The sequence below is a fragment of the Dendrobates tinctorius genome, unplaced genomic scaffold (genome assembly GCF_039654945.1).
Source record: "Dendrobates tinctorius isolate UK_male_01 unplaced genomic scaffold, ASM3965494v1 ptg000032l, whole genome shotgun sequence".
Classification (NCBI taxonomy): Eukaryota; Metazoa; Chordata; class Amphibia; order Anura; family Dendrobatidae; genus Dendrobates; species Dendrobates tinctorius.
The window spans coordinates 32,189,994-32,207,122 of NW_027361700.1; the positions used below are offsets into that span (position 1 = coordinate 32,189,994).

At 42.0% G+C, this 17,129-nt stretch overlaps 1 protein-coding gene across 1 annotated transcript in view; it reads left to right on the plus strand.

Annotated features, from left to right (window-relative positions):
* Positions 1-17,129, plus strand: part of LOC141086566 (vasoactive intestinal polypeptide receptor 1-like) — a 422,518-nt gene that overhangs the window by 67,869 nt on the left and 337,520 nt on the right. Inside the window, exons 3-4 of the mRNA XM_073572713.1 lie at positions 13-120; positions 13,676-13,776. Coding sequence (XP_073428814.1) covers positions 13-120; positions 13,676-13,776 — 209 coding nt within the window. The remainder of the gene's footprint in view (positions 1-12; positions 121-13,675; positions 13,777-17,129) is intronic.

Consider the following 17,129-nt stretch of genomic DNA (forward strand, 5'->3'; position numbering starts at 1 on the left):
ATTTGTTCTCAGGATGTCCGACTGAATGGGATGGTGTTAATTGTTGGAACACAGCTTCATTAGGAGAGACTGTGACTGTCTATTGTCCAGAAAGTCTTCAGATATTTCTGAAGACAAAAGGTAGGTGGCTCATTTTGTGATTGCCTTCATTGGTTATTTTTCTCGAGTCTGTTCTTTGTTTCTGATACCACATTTTTCTATATTATGGCACTATGTACAGAACCAGGGGAAAATCACACATTTGATGCTGAAGCTTATATAGGTGAATTCCATAACATTCTATCAATAATCCTTTTGGATACTGTTAGTCATTTTTATCCCTTAACGACTGCCAATACGCATTAAAATGGCGGTCGCTAAGGGGCCTTATTCTGTCATTACTGTTGTAAAACCATGAACAGGAATGAAGGTTTAGCATCCCCCAGACCATGAAAATCTCCGGGGTCTCAGTTACTGCCGTTACTGTTGAATCTGATCAAGGTCGTATTTTCCGGTCCTTGATCCTTTTGATCACTGTGCTAGATCCTATCACAGTGATCAGAAGAAAAAAAAATTGTAAATCAGATCCCTATTTGTCACCCCCTTAGTTAGATAAAAATGATACATTTTTTAATATTTACCATTCTTTGCAGTTGGGGTTAGGGTTGTGTTAGGGTTGGGGTTAAGGTTGTGTCAGGGTTGGGGTTATGGATGGGATTAGGGCTGGAATTCGAATTGAGTTTTTTCAAAAGTGAAAAAAATTACTACGTGATGGCTAGTGTTGAGCACAAGTGTTCGCTACTGCTACTTCAACGGATTTTTGGGGGATTTCTAACAGCCGAAAAACATATGAGCACCTGCAATTTTTGGTGCATACCCAAGCACCTGATGCAAACTGGAGTGGCGAGCAATTGCGATCAACACTAATAATGACGTATTCAATATGACAACCTAATGTTATCAAATTCTGTGTTGTACCTATGGGTTCAGAATGCTCACTATACCCCTCGATAAAATCCTTAAGAGGTCTAATTTACAAAATGGTGTCACTTGTGGGGGGTTTCTGCTGATTAGGCACATGAAGTGCTCTCCAAATGCAACATGGCGTCTGATAATTATTCCAGCAAATTTTGCATTCAAAAAGTCAATGGCACGCCTTCCCTTCCGAGCCCTGCCGTACGCCAAAACAGTAGATTTTCCCCACATATGGGCTATCGGCGTACTCAGGAAAAATTGATCAACAAATTTTGGGGTCCATTTTTTCCCGTTACCTTTGTGAAGATACAAGAACGTTTGGATCTAAAGTAAATTTTTTGTGAAAAAAGTTAAATGTTCATTTTTTCGTTCCACATTTCTTCCGTTCCTGTGAAGCAACTGAAGAGTTAATAAACTTCTTGAATATGATTTTGAGCACCTTGGGGGTGCAGTTTTTAGCATGGTGCCACTTTTGAGTATTTTCCATCATATAGGCCCCTCAAAGTCACTTCAAATGTGATGTGGTCCCTAAAGAATGGTTTTCTAAATTTTTTTGGAAAGATGAGAAATTGCTGGTCAACTTTTAACCCTTCTAACATCCTAACAAAAAAAAATTATGTTTCCAAAATTGTGCTGATATAAACTAGACATGTGGGAAATGCCATTTATTAACTATTTTGTGTGATAAAACTCTCTGATTTAAGGGCAGTTTGAAAATTGCAAAATGTTCAAGATTTTTGCCAGATTTAGTTTTTCATAAATAAACTCAACTTGTATTGAAGAAGTTTTACCACTGTCATGACTAGAGTTGAGCGATACCGTCCGATACTTCAAAGTATCGTATCGGATGGTATCGGCCGATCTTTAAAAAAAGTATCGGTATCGCCGATTCCGATACCGGAAGTCCCATTCAAGTCTATGGGACTTCCGGTATCGGAATAAGAAAAACCCTTTCCTGCCCTTGTACAGCCTCTCTGGGGTCTGTACGGGCCTTTCGGGGGGCTGTGCCGGCCTGCCAGGGGGTCTGTGCAGGCTCCGGTGGTCTGTGCCGGCCTGCCGGTGGTCTGTGCAGGCTCCGGGGGGCTGTGCCGGCCAGCCGGGGGGCTGTGCCGGCCTGCCGGGGGGCTGTGCGGGCTCCGGGGGGCTGTGCCGGCCTGCCGGGGGGCTGTGCCGGCCTGCCGGGGGGCTGTGCAGGCTCCGGGGGGCTGTGCCGGCCTGCCGGGGGGCTGTGCCGGCCTGCCGGGGGGCTGTGCAGGCTCCGGGGGTCTGTGCAGGCATCGTCCGATGGGACTACAAGTCCCATCGGGCGATGCCTGCTACCATGACAGTGATTGACACATTAGCCAATGATGGGACAGTAGTAGTCCCATCATCCGGCTAATGTGTTAAATGTAAAAAAAAAAAAAAAAAAAAAAAATTACATGCTACATACATACAACATGCATACTACATACATGCTACATTCATACTACATACTACATACATGCTACATTCATACTACATAAATACTACATGCAACATACATACTACATATATACTACATGCATGCTACATACATACTGCATGCTACATACATACCACATATATACTACATACATACTACATGCATGCTACATGCATGCTACATGCTACATACATAACACATATATACTACATGCATGCTACATACATACTACATGCTACATACATACCACATACATACTACATGCATGCTACATACATACTACATACTACATGCATGCTACATACATACTACATATATACTACATGCATGCTACATACATACTACATGCTACATACATACTACATATATACTACATACATACTACATACATGCTACATACATACTGCATGCTACATACATACTACATACATACTACATGCATGCTACATACATACTACATGCATGCTACATACATACTACATGCATGCTACATGCATGCTACATGCATGCTACATACATACTACATGCTACATACATACCACATATATACTACATACATACAATACATTCATACAATACATACATAGACATACAGTACATATAACATAGAGTAACATACTTACCAATACTTGTCACATTGTTCCCCGAAGCCATTGTCTTTTCCGGGATAAATATTAACATAACAAACCACAAAAATACTCACCCACGATCCGAAGCAGTCCACGAGTGTGTCCCACGACGATCTTGGGTAGAGAACTGCAGCATCAGATGATGCTGCCGTTCTCTACGGGCTGCAGGAATCCAATGACGGAAGGTAGGTATCCTTCCGCACTGTATTCCTCCGCCACTTAAAAAAAAAAAGTCCCTAGTCTCACTTTATGCCATTGCTGTGTGGGAAATTCCCACACAGCAATGGCATAAAGTGAGACTAGGGACTTTTTTTTTTTAAGTGGCGGAGGAATACAGTGCGGAAGGATACCTACCTTCCGTCATTGGATTCCTGCAGCCCGTAGAGAACGGCAGCATCATCTGATGCTGCAGTTCTCTACCCAAGATCGTCGTGGGACACACTCATGGACTGCTTCGGATCGTGGGTGAGTATTTTTGTGGTTTGTTATGTTAATATTTATCCCGGAAAAGACAATGGCTTCGGGGAACAATGTGACAAGTATTGGTAAGTATGTTACTCTATGTTATATGTACTGTATGTCTATGTATGTATTGTATGAATGTATTGTATGTATGTAGTATATATGTGGTATGTATGTAGCATGTAGTATGTATGTAGCATGCATGTAGCATGCATGTAGTATGTATGTAGCATGCATGTAGTATGTATGTAGCATGCATGTAGTATGTATGTAGTATGTATGTAGTATGTATGTAGCATGCAGTATGTATGTAGCATGTATGTAGTATGTATGTAGTATATATGTAGTATGTATGTAGCATGCAGTATGTATGTAGCATGTATGTAGTATGTATGTAGTATATATGTAGTATGTATGTAGCATGTAGTATGTATGTAGCATGCATGTAGTATATATGTAGTATGTATGTAGCATGCAGTATGTATGTAGCATGTATGTAGTATGTATGTAGTATATATGTAGTATGTATGTAGCATGTAGTATGTATGTAGCATGCATGTAGTATATATGTAGTATGTATGTAGCATGCATGTAGTATGTATGTAGTATGTATGTAGTATGTATGTAGCATGTATGTAGTATGTATGTAGTATATATGTAGTATGTATGTAGCATGCATGTAGTATGTATGTAGTATGTATGTAGCATGCAGTATGTATGTAGCATGTATGTAGTATGTATGTAGTATATATGTAGTATGTATGTAGCATGCATGTAGCATGTATGTAGCATGCATGTAGTATGTATGTAGTATTTTTTTTTTTTTTTTTTTTTTTTTTTAACATTTAACACATTAGCCGGATGATGGGACTACTACTGTCCCATCATTGGCTAATGTGTCAATCACTGTCATGGTAGCAGGCATCGCCCGATGGGACTTGTAGTCCCATCGGACGATGCTTGCACAGACCCCCGGACATCAGCACAGCCCCCCGGCAGGCCGGCACAGCCCCCCGGCAGGCCGGTACAGACCCCGGGCAGTCCACACAGCCCCCCGGCAGGCCGGCACAGCCCCCCGGCAGGCCGGCAGAGACCCCCGGAAGGCCCGAAATGACGGCGCATCATGATGCGCACACACCGCGCATCATGATGACGTCAGGCCGTCAATCAACTGAACTTCCGATTCCGATGCCGAATTCCGATATTGAAAAAATATCGGAAGTCGGTATCGGAATTCCGATACAGCAAGTATCGGCCGATACCCGATACTTGCGGTATCGGAATGCTCAACACTAGTCATGACGTACAATATGTCACGAAAAAAAGGTTCTCAGAATTAGTGGGATCTGTTGATAAGTTCAAGAGTTATTACCACATAAAGTGACACTAGTCACTTGTAAAATTTGGCTTGGCCAGTAAGGTCAAAATTGGTTCAGTCACTAAGGGGTTAAGCCCTAGGGATGTTTTTTTTTACTGGTTTAAAGCAACAAAGCACTTTGGCTCTCATCTTTACTAATCTTCTCACCTTCTAGACATAAATTCACCTAGAAGTTCAATTTATCACATGTAATTACTAAGTACAGTCATTACAAATGTATATCCTACAAAATATGAATTGCAAGTAACAATGTATACCTTGGGAGAAAATGTTGGGAATTTTTACTTATAAAATGTTCAATTCCTGGTCCACATTTTAACTTGACTTGGTAGTTTAGGATTCTTCAACCCAAAGAACCAAATTTCCTATCCCATTCCTTCTTCAAATGTTAGTTCTCGGGCTCAGATAAAACTCCATGTATGCATAGAAAGGATGGAGAAAGGGTAACAGTGGGAGTCATGATGTTGATGTATGATTTTTGCTTTCTGTGGGAACTTAATCACTATGACCCTCAATAAAATATTTTATATGGTTTAAGAAAGACAAATGATAAATATTTCATACCCTCTAATCACCCAACCCCTAAATCTTTAGCTAAAAAAATGTGATGTGGGAGAGTGATATTAACCCCTTCACCCCCAAGGGTGGCTTGCACGTTCATGACCGGGCCAATTTTTACAATTCTGACCACTGTCCCTTTATGAGGTAATAACTCTGGAACGCTTCCATGGATACCGGTGATTCTGACATTGTTTTCTCGTGACATATTGTACTTCATGTTAGTGGTAAAATTTCATTCATATAACTTGCGTTTATTTGTGAAAAAAACGGAAATCTGGAAAAAATTTTGAAAATTTTGCAATTTTCCAACTTTGAATTTTTATGCCCTTAACCCCTTAAGCCCCAAAGGTGGTTTGCACGTTAATGACCAGGCCAATTTTTACAATTCTGACCACTGTCCCTTTATGAGGTAATAACTCTGAAACGCTTCCATGGATCCCGGTGATTCTGACATTCTTTTCTCGTGACATATTGTACTTCATGTTAGTGGTAAAATTTCATTCAAATAACTTGCGTTTATTTGTGAAAAAAACGGAAATTTGGCGAAAATTTTGCAATTTTCCAACTTTGAATTTTTATGCCCTTAAATCACAGAGATACGTCACACAAAAAACTTAAAAATTAACATTTCCCACATGTTTACTTTACATCAGCAAAATTTTGGAACCAAAATTTTTTTTTATTTGGAAGTTATAAGGGTTAAAAGTTGACCAGCGATTTCTCATTTTCACAACAACATTTTATTTTTACGGACCACATCACATTTGAAGCCACTTTGAGGGGTCTATATGATAGAAAATACCCAAAAGTGACACCATTCTAAAAACTGCACCCCTCAAGGTGCTCAAAACCACATTCAAGAAGTGTATTAACCCTTCAGGTGCTTCACAGGAATTTTTTGAATATTTAAAAAAAAAATGACCATTTAACTTTTTTTCACAAAAAAAATAATTCAGGTTCAATTTTTTTTATTTTACCAAGGGTAAAAGGAGAAAATGGATGGGAAAAGTTATTGTGCAATTGGTCCTGAGTACGCTGATACCTGATATGTGGAGGGAACCACTGTTTTGGCGCATAGTAGAGCTCAGAAGGGAAGGAGCGCCGTTAGACTTTTTCAATGCAAAATTGGCTGGAATTCTGATTGGACGCCATGTCAGGTTTGGAGAGCCCCTGATGTACCTAAACAGTGGAAACCCCCCACAAGTGACCCCATTTTGGAAACTAGACCCCCCCAAGGAACTTATCTAGATATGTGGTGAGAACTTTGAACCCACAAGGGCTTCACAGAAGTTTATAACGTACAGCGGTACAATTAAAAAATCACATTTTTTCCACAAAAATGATCTTTTCACCCCCAATTTTTATTTTCACAAGGGTAACAGGACCCTAAAATTTATTGTGCAATTTGTCCTGAGTACGCTGATACCCCATATGTGGGGGTAAACCACTATTTGGGCGCATGGCAGAGCTCAGAAGGGAAGCAGCGCCATTTGACTTTTTTGGCTGGAATTGAGATCGGACACCATGTCGCGTTTGGAAAGCCCCTGATGCACCTAAACAGTGGAATCCCCCCACAAGTGACCCCATTTTGGAAACTAGACCCCCTAAGGAACTTATCTAGATGTGTGGTGAGCACTTTGAACTCCCCCAGTGCTTCACAGAAGTTTATAACGCCCGGGCGTGAAAATAATCGTATTTTTTCCACAAACATGATGATTTAGTCTCCTTTTTTTATTTTCTCAAGGGTAACAGGAGAAAATGGACCCCAAAAGTTGTTGTCCAATTTGTCCTGAGTACACTGATACCCCATATGTGGGAGAAAACTACTGTATGGGCACACGTCGGGGCTTGGAAGGGAAGTAGTGACGTTTTGGAATGCAGACTTTGATGGAATGGTCTGCGGGTGTCATGTTGCCTTTGGAGAGCCTCTGATGTACCTAAACAGTGGAAATCTCCCACAAATGACACCATTTTGGAAACTAGACCCCCTAAGGAACTTATCTAGATGTCTGGTGAGCACTTTGAATCCCAAGGACTTCACAGAAGTTTATAATGCCCGGGCGTGAAAATAAAAGAATCGTATTTTTTCCACAAACATGATCATTTAGTCCCCAATTTTTTTTATTTTCCCAAGGGTACCAGGAGAAAATGGACCCCAAAAGTTGTTTTCCAATTGGTCCTGAGTACCCTGATACCCCATATGTGGGAGAAAACTACTGTATGGGCCCACGTTGGGGCTTGGAAGGGAAGTAGTGACGTTTTGGAATGCAGACTTTGATGGAATGCTCTGCGAGTGTCATGTTGCCTTTGGAGAGCCCCTAATGTACCTAAACAGTGGAAACCCCCCACAAATGACCCCATTTTGGAAACGAGACCCCCTAAGGAACTTATCTAGATGTGTGGTGAGCACTTTGAACCCCCAAGTGCTTCACAGAAGTTTATAACGCCTGGGCGTGAAAATAAAAAAATCAGATTTTTTTCCCACAAAAATGATATTTTTGCCCCCAATTTTTTATTTTCCTAAGGGCAACAGGAGAAATAGGACCCCAAAAGTTGTGTTGCAATTTCTCCTGAGTAAGCTGATACTCCATATGTGGGGGTAAAGCACTGTTTGGGCGCATGGCAGAGCTTGGAAGGGATGGAGCACCATTTGACTTTTTCAACGCAGAATTGGCTGGAATTTATATCAGACGCCATTTTGCGTTTGGAGAGCACCTGATGTGCCCAAACAGTGGAAACCCCCAATTCTAACTCCAACCCTAACCCCAACACACCCCTAACCCTAATCTCAGCCCTAACCCTAGCCCTAACCCTAGCCCTAAACCTAGTGGGAACATGGAAATAAATAAGTGTTTTAAATTTTATTATTTTTCCCTAACTAAGGGGGTGATAACGGGGGGTTTGATTTACTATTTATGGCGGTTTTTATGTTTGGCAGCTGTCACACGCTAAAAGACGCTTTTTATTGTAAAAATAGTTTTTGCATCACCACATATTGAGAGCTATAATTTTTCCGTATTTTGACCCACTGAGTCATGTGGGGTCTTATTTTTTGCGGGACGAGTTGACACTTTTATTGGTTTCATGTTCGGGCACGTGACATCTTTTGATCACTTTTATTCTGATTTTTGGGACGCAGAATGAACAAAAACCAGCATTTCATGAATTTCTTTTGGGGGGTGCGTTTACACCATTCCACGTGCGGTAAAATTGATAAAGAGGTTTTATTCTTCGGGTTAGTATGGTTACAGCGATACCTCATTTATGTCATTTTTTTATGTTTTGGCGCTTTTATGCAATAAAAACAATTTTATATAAAAAATAATTATTTTTGCATCGCTTTATTCTGCGAGCTATAACTTTTTTATTTTTTCTCTGATGATGCTGTGTGGCAGCTCGTTGTTTGCGGGACAAGATGACATTTTCAGCGGTATCATGGATATTTATATGCGTCTTTTTGATTGCGCGTTATTGCACTTTTTGTTTGGTGGTATGATATTAAATCATTATTTTTTGCTTCGTTTTTTATTTGTATTTTTTAAGGGGTTCGCTAAAGGGGTTAACTAATGGGAGAGTTTTATAGGGCAGGTCGTTACGGACGCGGTGATACCAAATATGTGTACTTTTATTGTTTTGTTTTGTTTTTATTTCCAAAAAATGAATTTATTGGGGAATATTTTTTTTTTTTAAATTTATGTAGCGATTTTTAAAAAATTATTTTTACACTTTTTTTTAACTTTATTAGTTTGTCCCATGTTGGACATCACTGTCCTGTGACAGATCGCTGATTTGTCACAGACATTGAAGAAGACTTCCTCTTGCCTGCGCTTTGCAGGCACTGAGGAAGTCAGCTACCTACAGGCCCCCGAAGGTCCCCGTCGCCATCTTGGATCCGGGGACCTGTAGGGAAAGAGACCCCTGCAGCAGCGCTGCACATTGCGCTGCTGTGGGGGGCTCAGGGAAGCACGGAGGGAGCCCCCTCCCTGCCGATGCTTCCCTTTAACCCCCGGTACACCGCGATCATGTTTGATCGCAGTGTGCAAGGGGTTAACATGATAATCAGCTGACACCCGGCCGCGTTCAGCGGCGCTCACCAAGTGGGCGCCGCTGATCGTGCTAGACGTACTATCCCGTCCATGGGCATAGGGTCCCGGGTCCCATGGACGGGATAGTACGTCTGATGTCAGAAAGGGGTTAATACTTTCATATTGTTGACTCAAAAGAGCAATGTCTCATATATAAGGCTTTGTACGTGTCACGATCCATTTTTGGATATGTGTCAGAGTCTAGACTCTCTTATATAAACCTTTTTCCTTTCTGACCCTCGGGGGTTAATATGGGTTTTTGCCCTCAGTGGCCGCTGGTGTTACTACAAGTTTAGTGAGTCTGCTGCTGGGTTTCCCCCCGGTGGCCGCTGGTGTTACTACATGTTTAGTCAGTCAGCAGGTGTGACCACTCCCTCTTTCCTATAAAGGGTCATCAGGTGCTGCACTCACTGTTGGTGATATTATTCATTTGGAGACCAACCAAGCTGGACTCAGGAGCAGGCTGTGTTGCAGTGGAGCTCCAGCTATCCCCTTGTTCTGGTGCTTTACTCTGCTGCTCGGAGCATTAGCAGCAGAGCGAATCTCTAAGTCTTGTTTTTTAGTTTATTTTACCCTTAGGTGTCTGTCATCTTTCTTTGTTGGTTATTTGGTGCAGTACACTTTTTCCCTGTCTCACCTCCTGGGGAGGGGGTTAGGGGTTTAGCTCAGGGCTAAACAGGAGATAGGGACAGGTCAGGGACTTGGGCCTCACTACCATCAAGTGTACCCCCAAGTTAAGGAGAGTCAGGGCACCCCCTTAGCCTGAGGGGCAGTTCAGGGGCCCAGGTTCCACGTCTCCTATTTTCCCCTTACTGACCCGTGACAGTACGTCAGCAGTTGGTCTCCATGAGGAGAAACAGTATCCCCTAGACCAACGTTTAAGGCAATTCACCTAGTGAATTACTGTCCTGCTTTGTACTGAGGAAGAGCCTGGATCCTGAAACAGATGTTTACAAGTTGATGTCTCCTTCCCTTCTTTTGATGGAAATTCTGGCTTGGCTTATTCCAATTGTCTTTTTTCACAACCTGTTAAGGGGTTGATAAGTGACTTATAGGGTAGCTAGTGCTACGTTTATTACATCTTTATCAGTTGGCACTAAAGATCTTTTCTCATAAAGTAAGGCCAGAATTATCTAAGTCAATCTAAACAAGGAGAAAAATATCCATTTACATCCAATAATGCCTTCAGTAATACATTCGACTTCCTTTTGGAAATATGTTTGAATGTATTGAACAAATTACTTTATGAAGCATATACCATGCCACCATTAGGCCGTGACTTTCATTATGAAGAAACTAGGGTTAAGATGATGCTCAATGATAGCAGGCAATATACACTTCAAAGTATGACTCATATCATATAAAATGGCCACCCTTCAGTGTATACGAAGGAGGAACTTTGGAGTGTAAAGTCATTCTTTACAGCATATTTTACAGTTTTATAGAAAAGGTAACATCACTCAGATGGATTATTAAAGCAAGCTGAGAAACGTATTAATCCGATAGGTTATCTGAGAACATCATCACCTCCAAGGCAGAGTACGTAAGAAGCGCAGAATTTGGTTTCAATAACATGCTAGAATTTATAAATGAGATCTAAAACCAGCGTGTTCAATGTATCATTTGTGTTATCTGGATAATTTATTATTGAGGACAAATTTTATTTCTGTGCTGTATGGAAACTCGGTAGGAATACAGGTATGGGGTGCACTGGTAGTAGTTACATCTTGGCTCAGGTGCCTAAATTGGGCCAACAAACACCTATGCCAAATAAGAAGACACCAACATTATAACTAGCACAAGGTAGGTGGAGAACCCTGTTACAGATTTTGAATTGGGTCTTAAGGCCCCGTTACACACAACGATATTGTGAACGATATCGTTGCAACGTCACCAGTTTGGTGACGTTGCAGCGATGTCGGAACGGCATCGTTGCATGTGACAAGTAGCAACGATCAGTTGCCTAATGATCTGGGCCATAAATTTATCATTGGTCTCCCGCTGGGCAGCACACGTCGCTGCGTTTGACGGTGAGAGACCAACAATCAGCAAGCTCCCAGCGCCATACAGCAGACACTGGGAGCTGGTATCCAGGGTAAGCAGCGAGGTGCTTAGCTACCCGCTGTTTACCCTGGATACCAGTGTGCTCCCTGGTCCTGATCGCTGGTGAGTCTGCCTATGTGACCGCTCACCAGCGATCAGCTAACTATGTCCCAGCGATCCCTTCCACGTCAGATCGTTGGTGGGATTGCTGGGACATTGAAGCATGTAGCAGGGCCCTTAGGAGTGGCAAGTTATGCTCTCATGAGTGGGGACATGGAGGAAATCCCAAACACAAACAATTAGTTATTGTTGAAGTTATTAAGATGATCCACCCATTCTTGTACTGGATTCCAGAAATCATTTCTACAATTGGGAGTACAGAGTTTTCTGAGGGGGTTCACAAGTTTCTTTGCCACACAAGTATGGCACGTGGTAGGTGGGAGCTTTGTTACAGATTGTACATTAAAGAGGAACTGTCACCAGGTCACAAGTGTCCACTGTTGGTTTTTACTTTATTCTAACTGCTCACTTGAGTATTCTGCTTTTTTATACACTATTCAGTTCCCGAAATATGAGCCTTTTATATCTAGCACTAATTTTTATGGTTTCTAAAAAGGGGGCGGTGCTCGCAAGGTAATTGTGAAAACTAAAGACATGCCTCCAGAGAATCCTTTGAGCAACACCCCTTTGGTAAAAAATATAAAAATTTGTGCTAAATAAAACATCCCATATCTCTGGAACCATAGGGGGATTTAACCACCTCCAAGAAAAAAACAAAGCAAAACAGCATTTAAAGGACGAAGGAGTGTCAGGCTATGCTTCTGGTTAACTCAGGATACTAATCCTAAATTGTTCTACAGTACTTTCATTGTTCAACTGGAGATATCAGAAAGCAGTGATCATGGGAGCAGACATCTTTCCAGACTTAATGTCAGTCTTCTCATTATTGCAATTACACCCTCATCAATTTCTCTACTCTGAGGGCCAACCCTCCATTTACACAGCTAGTATAATGATTTAAAAAATTTTAATTAACTTTGGACATGTCAGACAGATTAACAATAAATTCAAATAGGTTATTTGTGAATTAACCCATAAGATATAGATTTTAGGTAAAAGTGTTGCTATAAAGTCACCTACAAAAGCAGTTGTCTCCTGCTGCATCTTTGGGGCTCATTATTGTGTCAGAGATTGGAATCAACATAGGATTCTCTGATACTTTGTCAATCCAACCGAGAATGAAGGAGCTATTTGGGTTCCTCTAAATGTTATGCACCTTTGTTTCCTAAATGAGAGATGTTCAACATCTTCACAAAAGTGCTGATGAGATTCAGCAGGTGAAATTAGTACACATGGATTACTGTATTAAGATTACTTTTTTCAGTCCTCGTTAAAGAGAACCTGTCAGCAGGATTGAGCCCTATGAAATAAAGGCATGGCCATAATGGCACTGTGATGCTGATTAATATGATACCTGATGTGAAGGGATCCGCCCAGTGGCTGCTGAATACTCACCTTATGACGTTTTTATGAAATGACTTCTTGTGGGCTTCGGGGCAGGACTTGGGGCAAGGTGTCGTTCTTGCTCTCTGCCGACCCCATCAGCTTCCTCAGCTTCCTGCGCAGGCCACAGACTATTCAGAGACCTGCCTCCTTTTTAAAATTTTGCGTCCCCGCTATCATTGTGTGGGTGGTGTGTGCACAGTCCTAGCTGTGTGCAGGACTTCAATAAATTTACACCGGAGGTGATGCATGCGTAGATCGAAATTTCGGCTCAGTTCAGAATGTCTTGACCTTCAAGTCAAAGCTAAAGTTATCACACAATACACCTTAGGGCATTGCCTCCAAATTCAGGTCCTCTGTGGGATCCTAGTTGTGAAACTTGCACTAGTTATTATATCTATTTAGATATCTAAATCACATATCGTAAATATTAAAATTAGAAAAGACTTCAAAAATAAACAATTGATTATCTTTCAGAATCTCTAAAGTTCTTGGGAACTCTTATTTACCTTTTGGGAGATATAGCTGCTGCTCTAGTTTAGCTCATTCTTACTAACATTATTGCAACAACAATTGACTTATGAAACTAATAAAATTATGTAATTTTTTTCTTCAGTCGGCATCACTAGGAATTGCACCATGAATGGCTGGACTGCTCATTCCCCTCCTTACCTGAAGGCCTGCTTCTTTAACACCAGCAATGAGACAGATGAAAAGGCAAGTTAAAAACATTATCTGTCTATCTATCTATCTATCTATCTATCTATCTATCTATCTATCTATCTATCTATCTCTTTTAATTGTTGTTAACTACTGATTTTCAAAAACAAAATAGTAACACGATTGAGTAGCTTTACCCAGTATTTCTAAAAAGCAGATGTAATTGAAATATCCTCCAAGTAGACTTGAAGATGTTGAGATCAGGGTTCTCTGTGGGCCATATCATCACTTTAAGAACTCCTTGTTCTTCTTTATGCTGAAGACAGTTAATTACATTGGCTGTATTTTTGTATTGTGCTGCAGAATTAACTTGGACTCAATCAGAAGCCTCACTGATGGTGTTATTGTCAGTAGTCAGTCTTGATGTCTCTATGAGATGGGTACAGTTTCATCTTTGTTAAATTTTTGCGTTACTTTCGACAAAGTACTCTGACTGATAAATAAAGATTCTTGTAGCCTTCACCTTTCTTGTGTAACGAAATTATTTTATTTCTCAGGTCATGTGACATTTCTCTTACATATGGTGCCATTACTGACAGCATGAAATGGGAAGGGGTTTTCTTTGTTATGTAACACTCTTCTATAGTCTTTCATTGGAGTGTTCCATTTATCCTCCATGATCTTGAATTAATTTGTTAGGTAAATTACCGTACTTTATTTTCGTGTGAAAAATTATGAATCTTGTTGCAATAAAAAGATTGATTCTGAAAGAAATTGTCACGGTCACGCGTGTCTGGACGCAGCGAGTACCGGCTTCTTCAGTGGTATTGAAGATTTGGCATGAGCCCCGCGGATTATCACCAGTCTGCTCACTACAGGGATGTACCCCTTCACCTCGGGGAACCCCAGACACCATGGGGATCACCAACTTCACCCACCTGTCTGGCGACGTCCACCTGTATGAACAAGTCCCGCTCCCGAGCAGCAACTCAAGGGGGCTTTTGCCAGACCCGCAATTTGCCAAAACCGCCATTTTGATTTCCTGGTTGCCTGAGCAGAGGCCCCAGACCCTGATAACTGCTGCTGCAGTTGCTCTGACACACCTTGCCGCTCCCCACTCATCTCAGTGAGGCCCGGCAGCAATTACTCAGCAGTCTCCACATGGCCAAGGCTCACCAGAAAAAAAAAGTATTGGTTGGTGATAGTGTCACGGTCGCGCGTGTCTGGACGCAGCGAGTACCGCAAGGCGAACCCATGACACACGTGACCCTGGATACACTGCCTCCAGTGGGGCAAATTTAAATAATAAACACGTGCAGCTGGATACACCGCCTCCAACTGGCGAATTTAGACATTACACGTATATACAAGTCTGGAAACCCTGCCTCCAGTAAGGCGAATTTAAACAATAAGGGAAACCTGGGAAACATTAACAATGGTGGGCCCTGCGATAGGGAATAGGGAAGTGGAGACCTCCTGAGCTCCCCTGAGCCAGTGTCCCTGCACTCCTAACGTTCCCTATGCCGGTTCCGCATCGGGCGCGCAACAGGAACCTAAAAACCCTAGCTCGTACTGACCTAAACCCTCACTAGGGAATTGGTCGGTGCGGAAACTAATCCCACCACTGCACTAAAACACACATGAGGAAAGATGACAAAACAGGGGAACACCACTTAGCTTTGCTCTGTTGCGCACGCTCCTAGCAACAGAGCCCACCACCTGTGATTAAGTGCACATTAAACCGAACAAACTAAAGTGCACTACCACTCACAACCACCGGGCAACTTAGAATGAAACACCACGTGTAATAATTCTAATGGCCACCGGGGGCAATCAACCCACTTTGGCACCAAGCCAAAGGAAAAAAAGTTCACTTTGTGCATTTAAACTGTCAGATCCACCTAGGATCATGACAGAAACTGAATGGTTGTCAGGCAAACCTGTTGGTGGTGTGTACTTATTCATTCTCAGGATCTCTCACTATTTATATATATATATATATAAACATATATATATATATACGTACTGTGAAATAAATTCTGAACACCACCAATTTTCTAAGTAAAAATATTTGTAATGGTGCTATTGACATGACATTCTCACCAGATATCGGTAATAACCCATCCAATCCATATAAGTAAAGAAATCAAACCATAGATATCCATAAATTGTTATGTGTAATAATGATATATTGCACATGGAAAAAGTATTGAACATGCTTACTGAAATTTAATTAATACTTGGAAGAAAAGCCTTTGTTGGGGATGACAGCTCCAAGATGCCTCCTGTATGGATAAACTTGCTCAGGTGTCATTTTGGCCCATTTTGGGGACAGAAACACTCCTGAAGGTTCCGTATGCTCCTTCTGTGAACTGTGATTTTTTGTTCCTTCCATACATTTTCTGATGGACTCAGGTCAGGTTAATGGCTAGGCCATTCTAGCATCATTATTTTCTGAATCCAGTTTTCCTTGGCTGTGTGTTTGGGATAATTAAATAAATATTGACTTTGAAGGGAAGAGCACCCAATAGGGTAAAACCCTAATATAGCAGACAGTAAAGCAATAGGTTTGCTCACCCTGGTTTAGATAGCCAGCTGCCGCTGCCCCATGGCTGGGGGAAGGATCCACCAGAGGGAAATTACCAAAACAGAAAAAAAAACATGTTTAAAAATTGGATGCGCTGCTGGAAAGAAGTCTCTTGCCGCAATATTCATTAGAAGGTTCTTTTTTGTCCCCTACGCATTTCAGTGCTGTGCTTGCATCTTTATCAAGTGTAAGAAAAAAACAACAACAGGTGTTTGGGATCAGTGCCTTGTTGAAATGTCCACTCTTGTTTTATCTTCACCTTCCTGGTAGATATTGTCACGTCGCCATCAGACTCGGGGCCTGCTGTTCTGCCCTCAGCCACGAGGAGGCGACGGACGGTCACACTGCCCGTGGGCTCGGGGGCTGCGGTCCGGGCCGCGACCACCAGGAGGCGCCGGACTGACACATCGCCGTCGAGCTCAGGGCCTGCTGTTCCCGCCTTGGCCACTGGGAGGTGCCGTGGTTCGCGCCAGAGGGATGGCAGCAACAGTGAAAGGGTTCCTGCACAGGCATCTAGTGGACGCAGACTCCGCTCCGCTGTCTGTCATGAAGGGGTTTGTGCATCATCATCGGGTCTGGTCTTGGGGGCGGTTCTGATGACATCAGCAGTCCGGGAGCCTGTGAGGGATGACCTGATCCCTCAAATACTTTGGGACTGGTCTTGCAAGCCGCCGGATATATTCTTGGTTCCCCTACGTGTTACTTTGTGATTGCCTATCGTTAACTCTGACCCCATCCTGAATTTCTGACTACTCTATTGCTTGCCGTTTTTGTACCTTGCATTTCTCCTGACGCTGACCTTGGCCTGGATTCCTGACCCCCT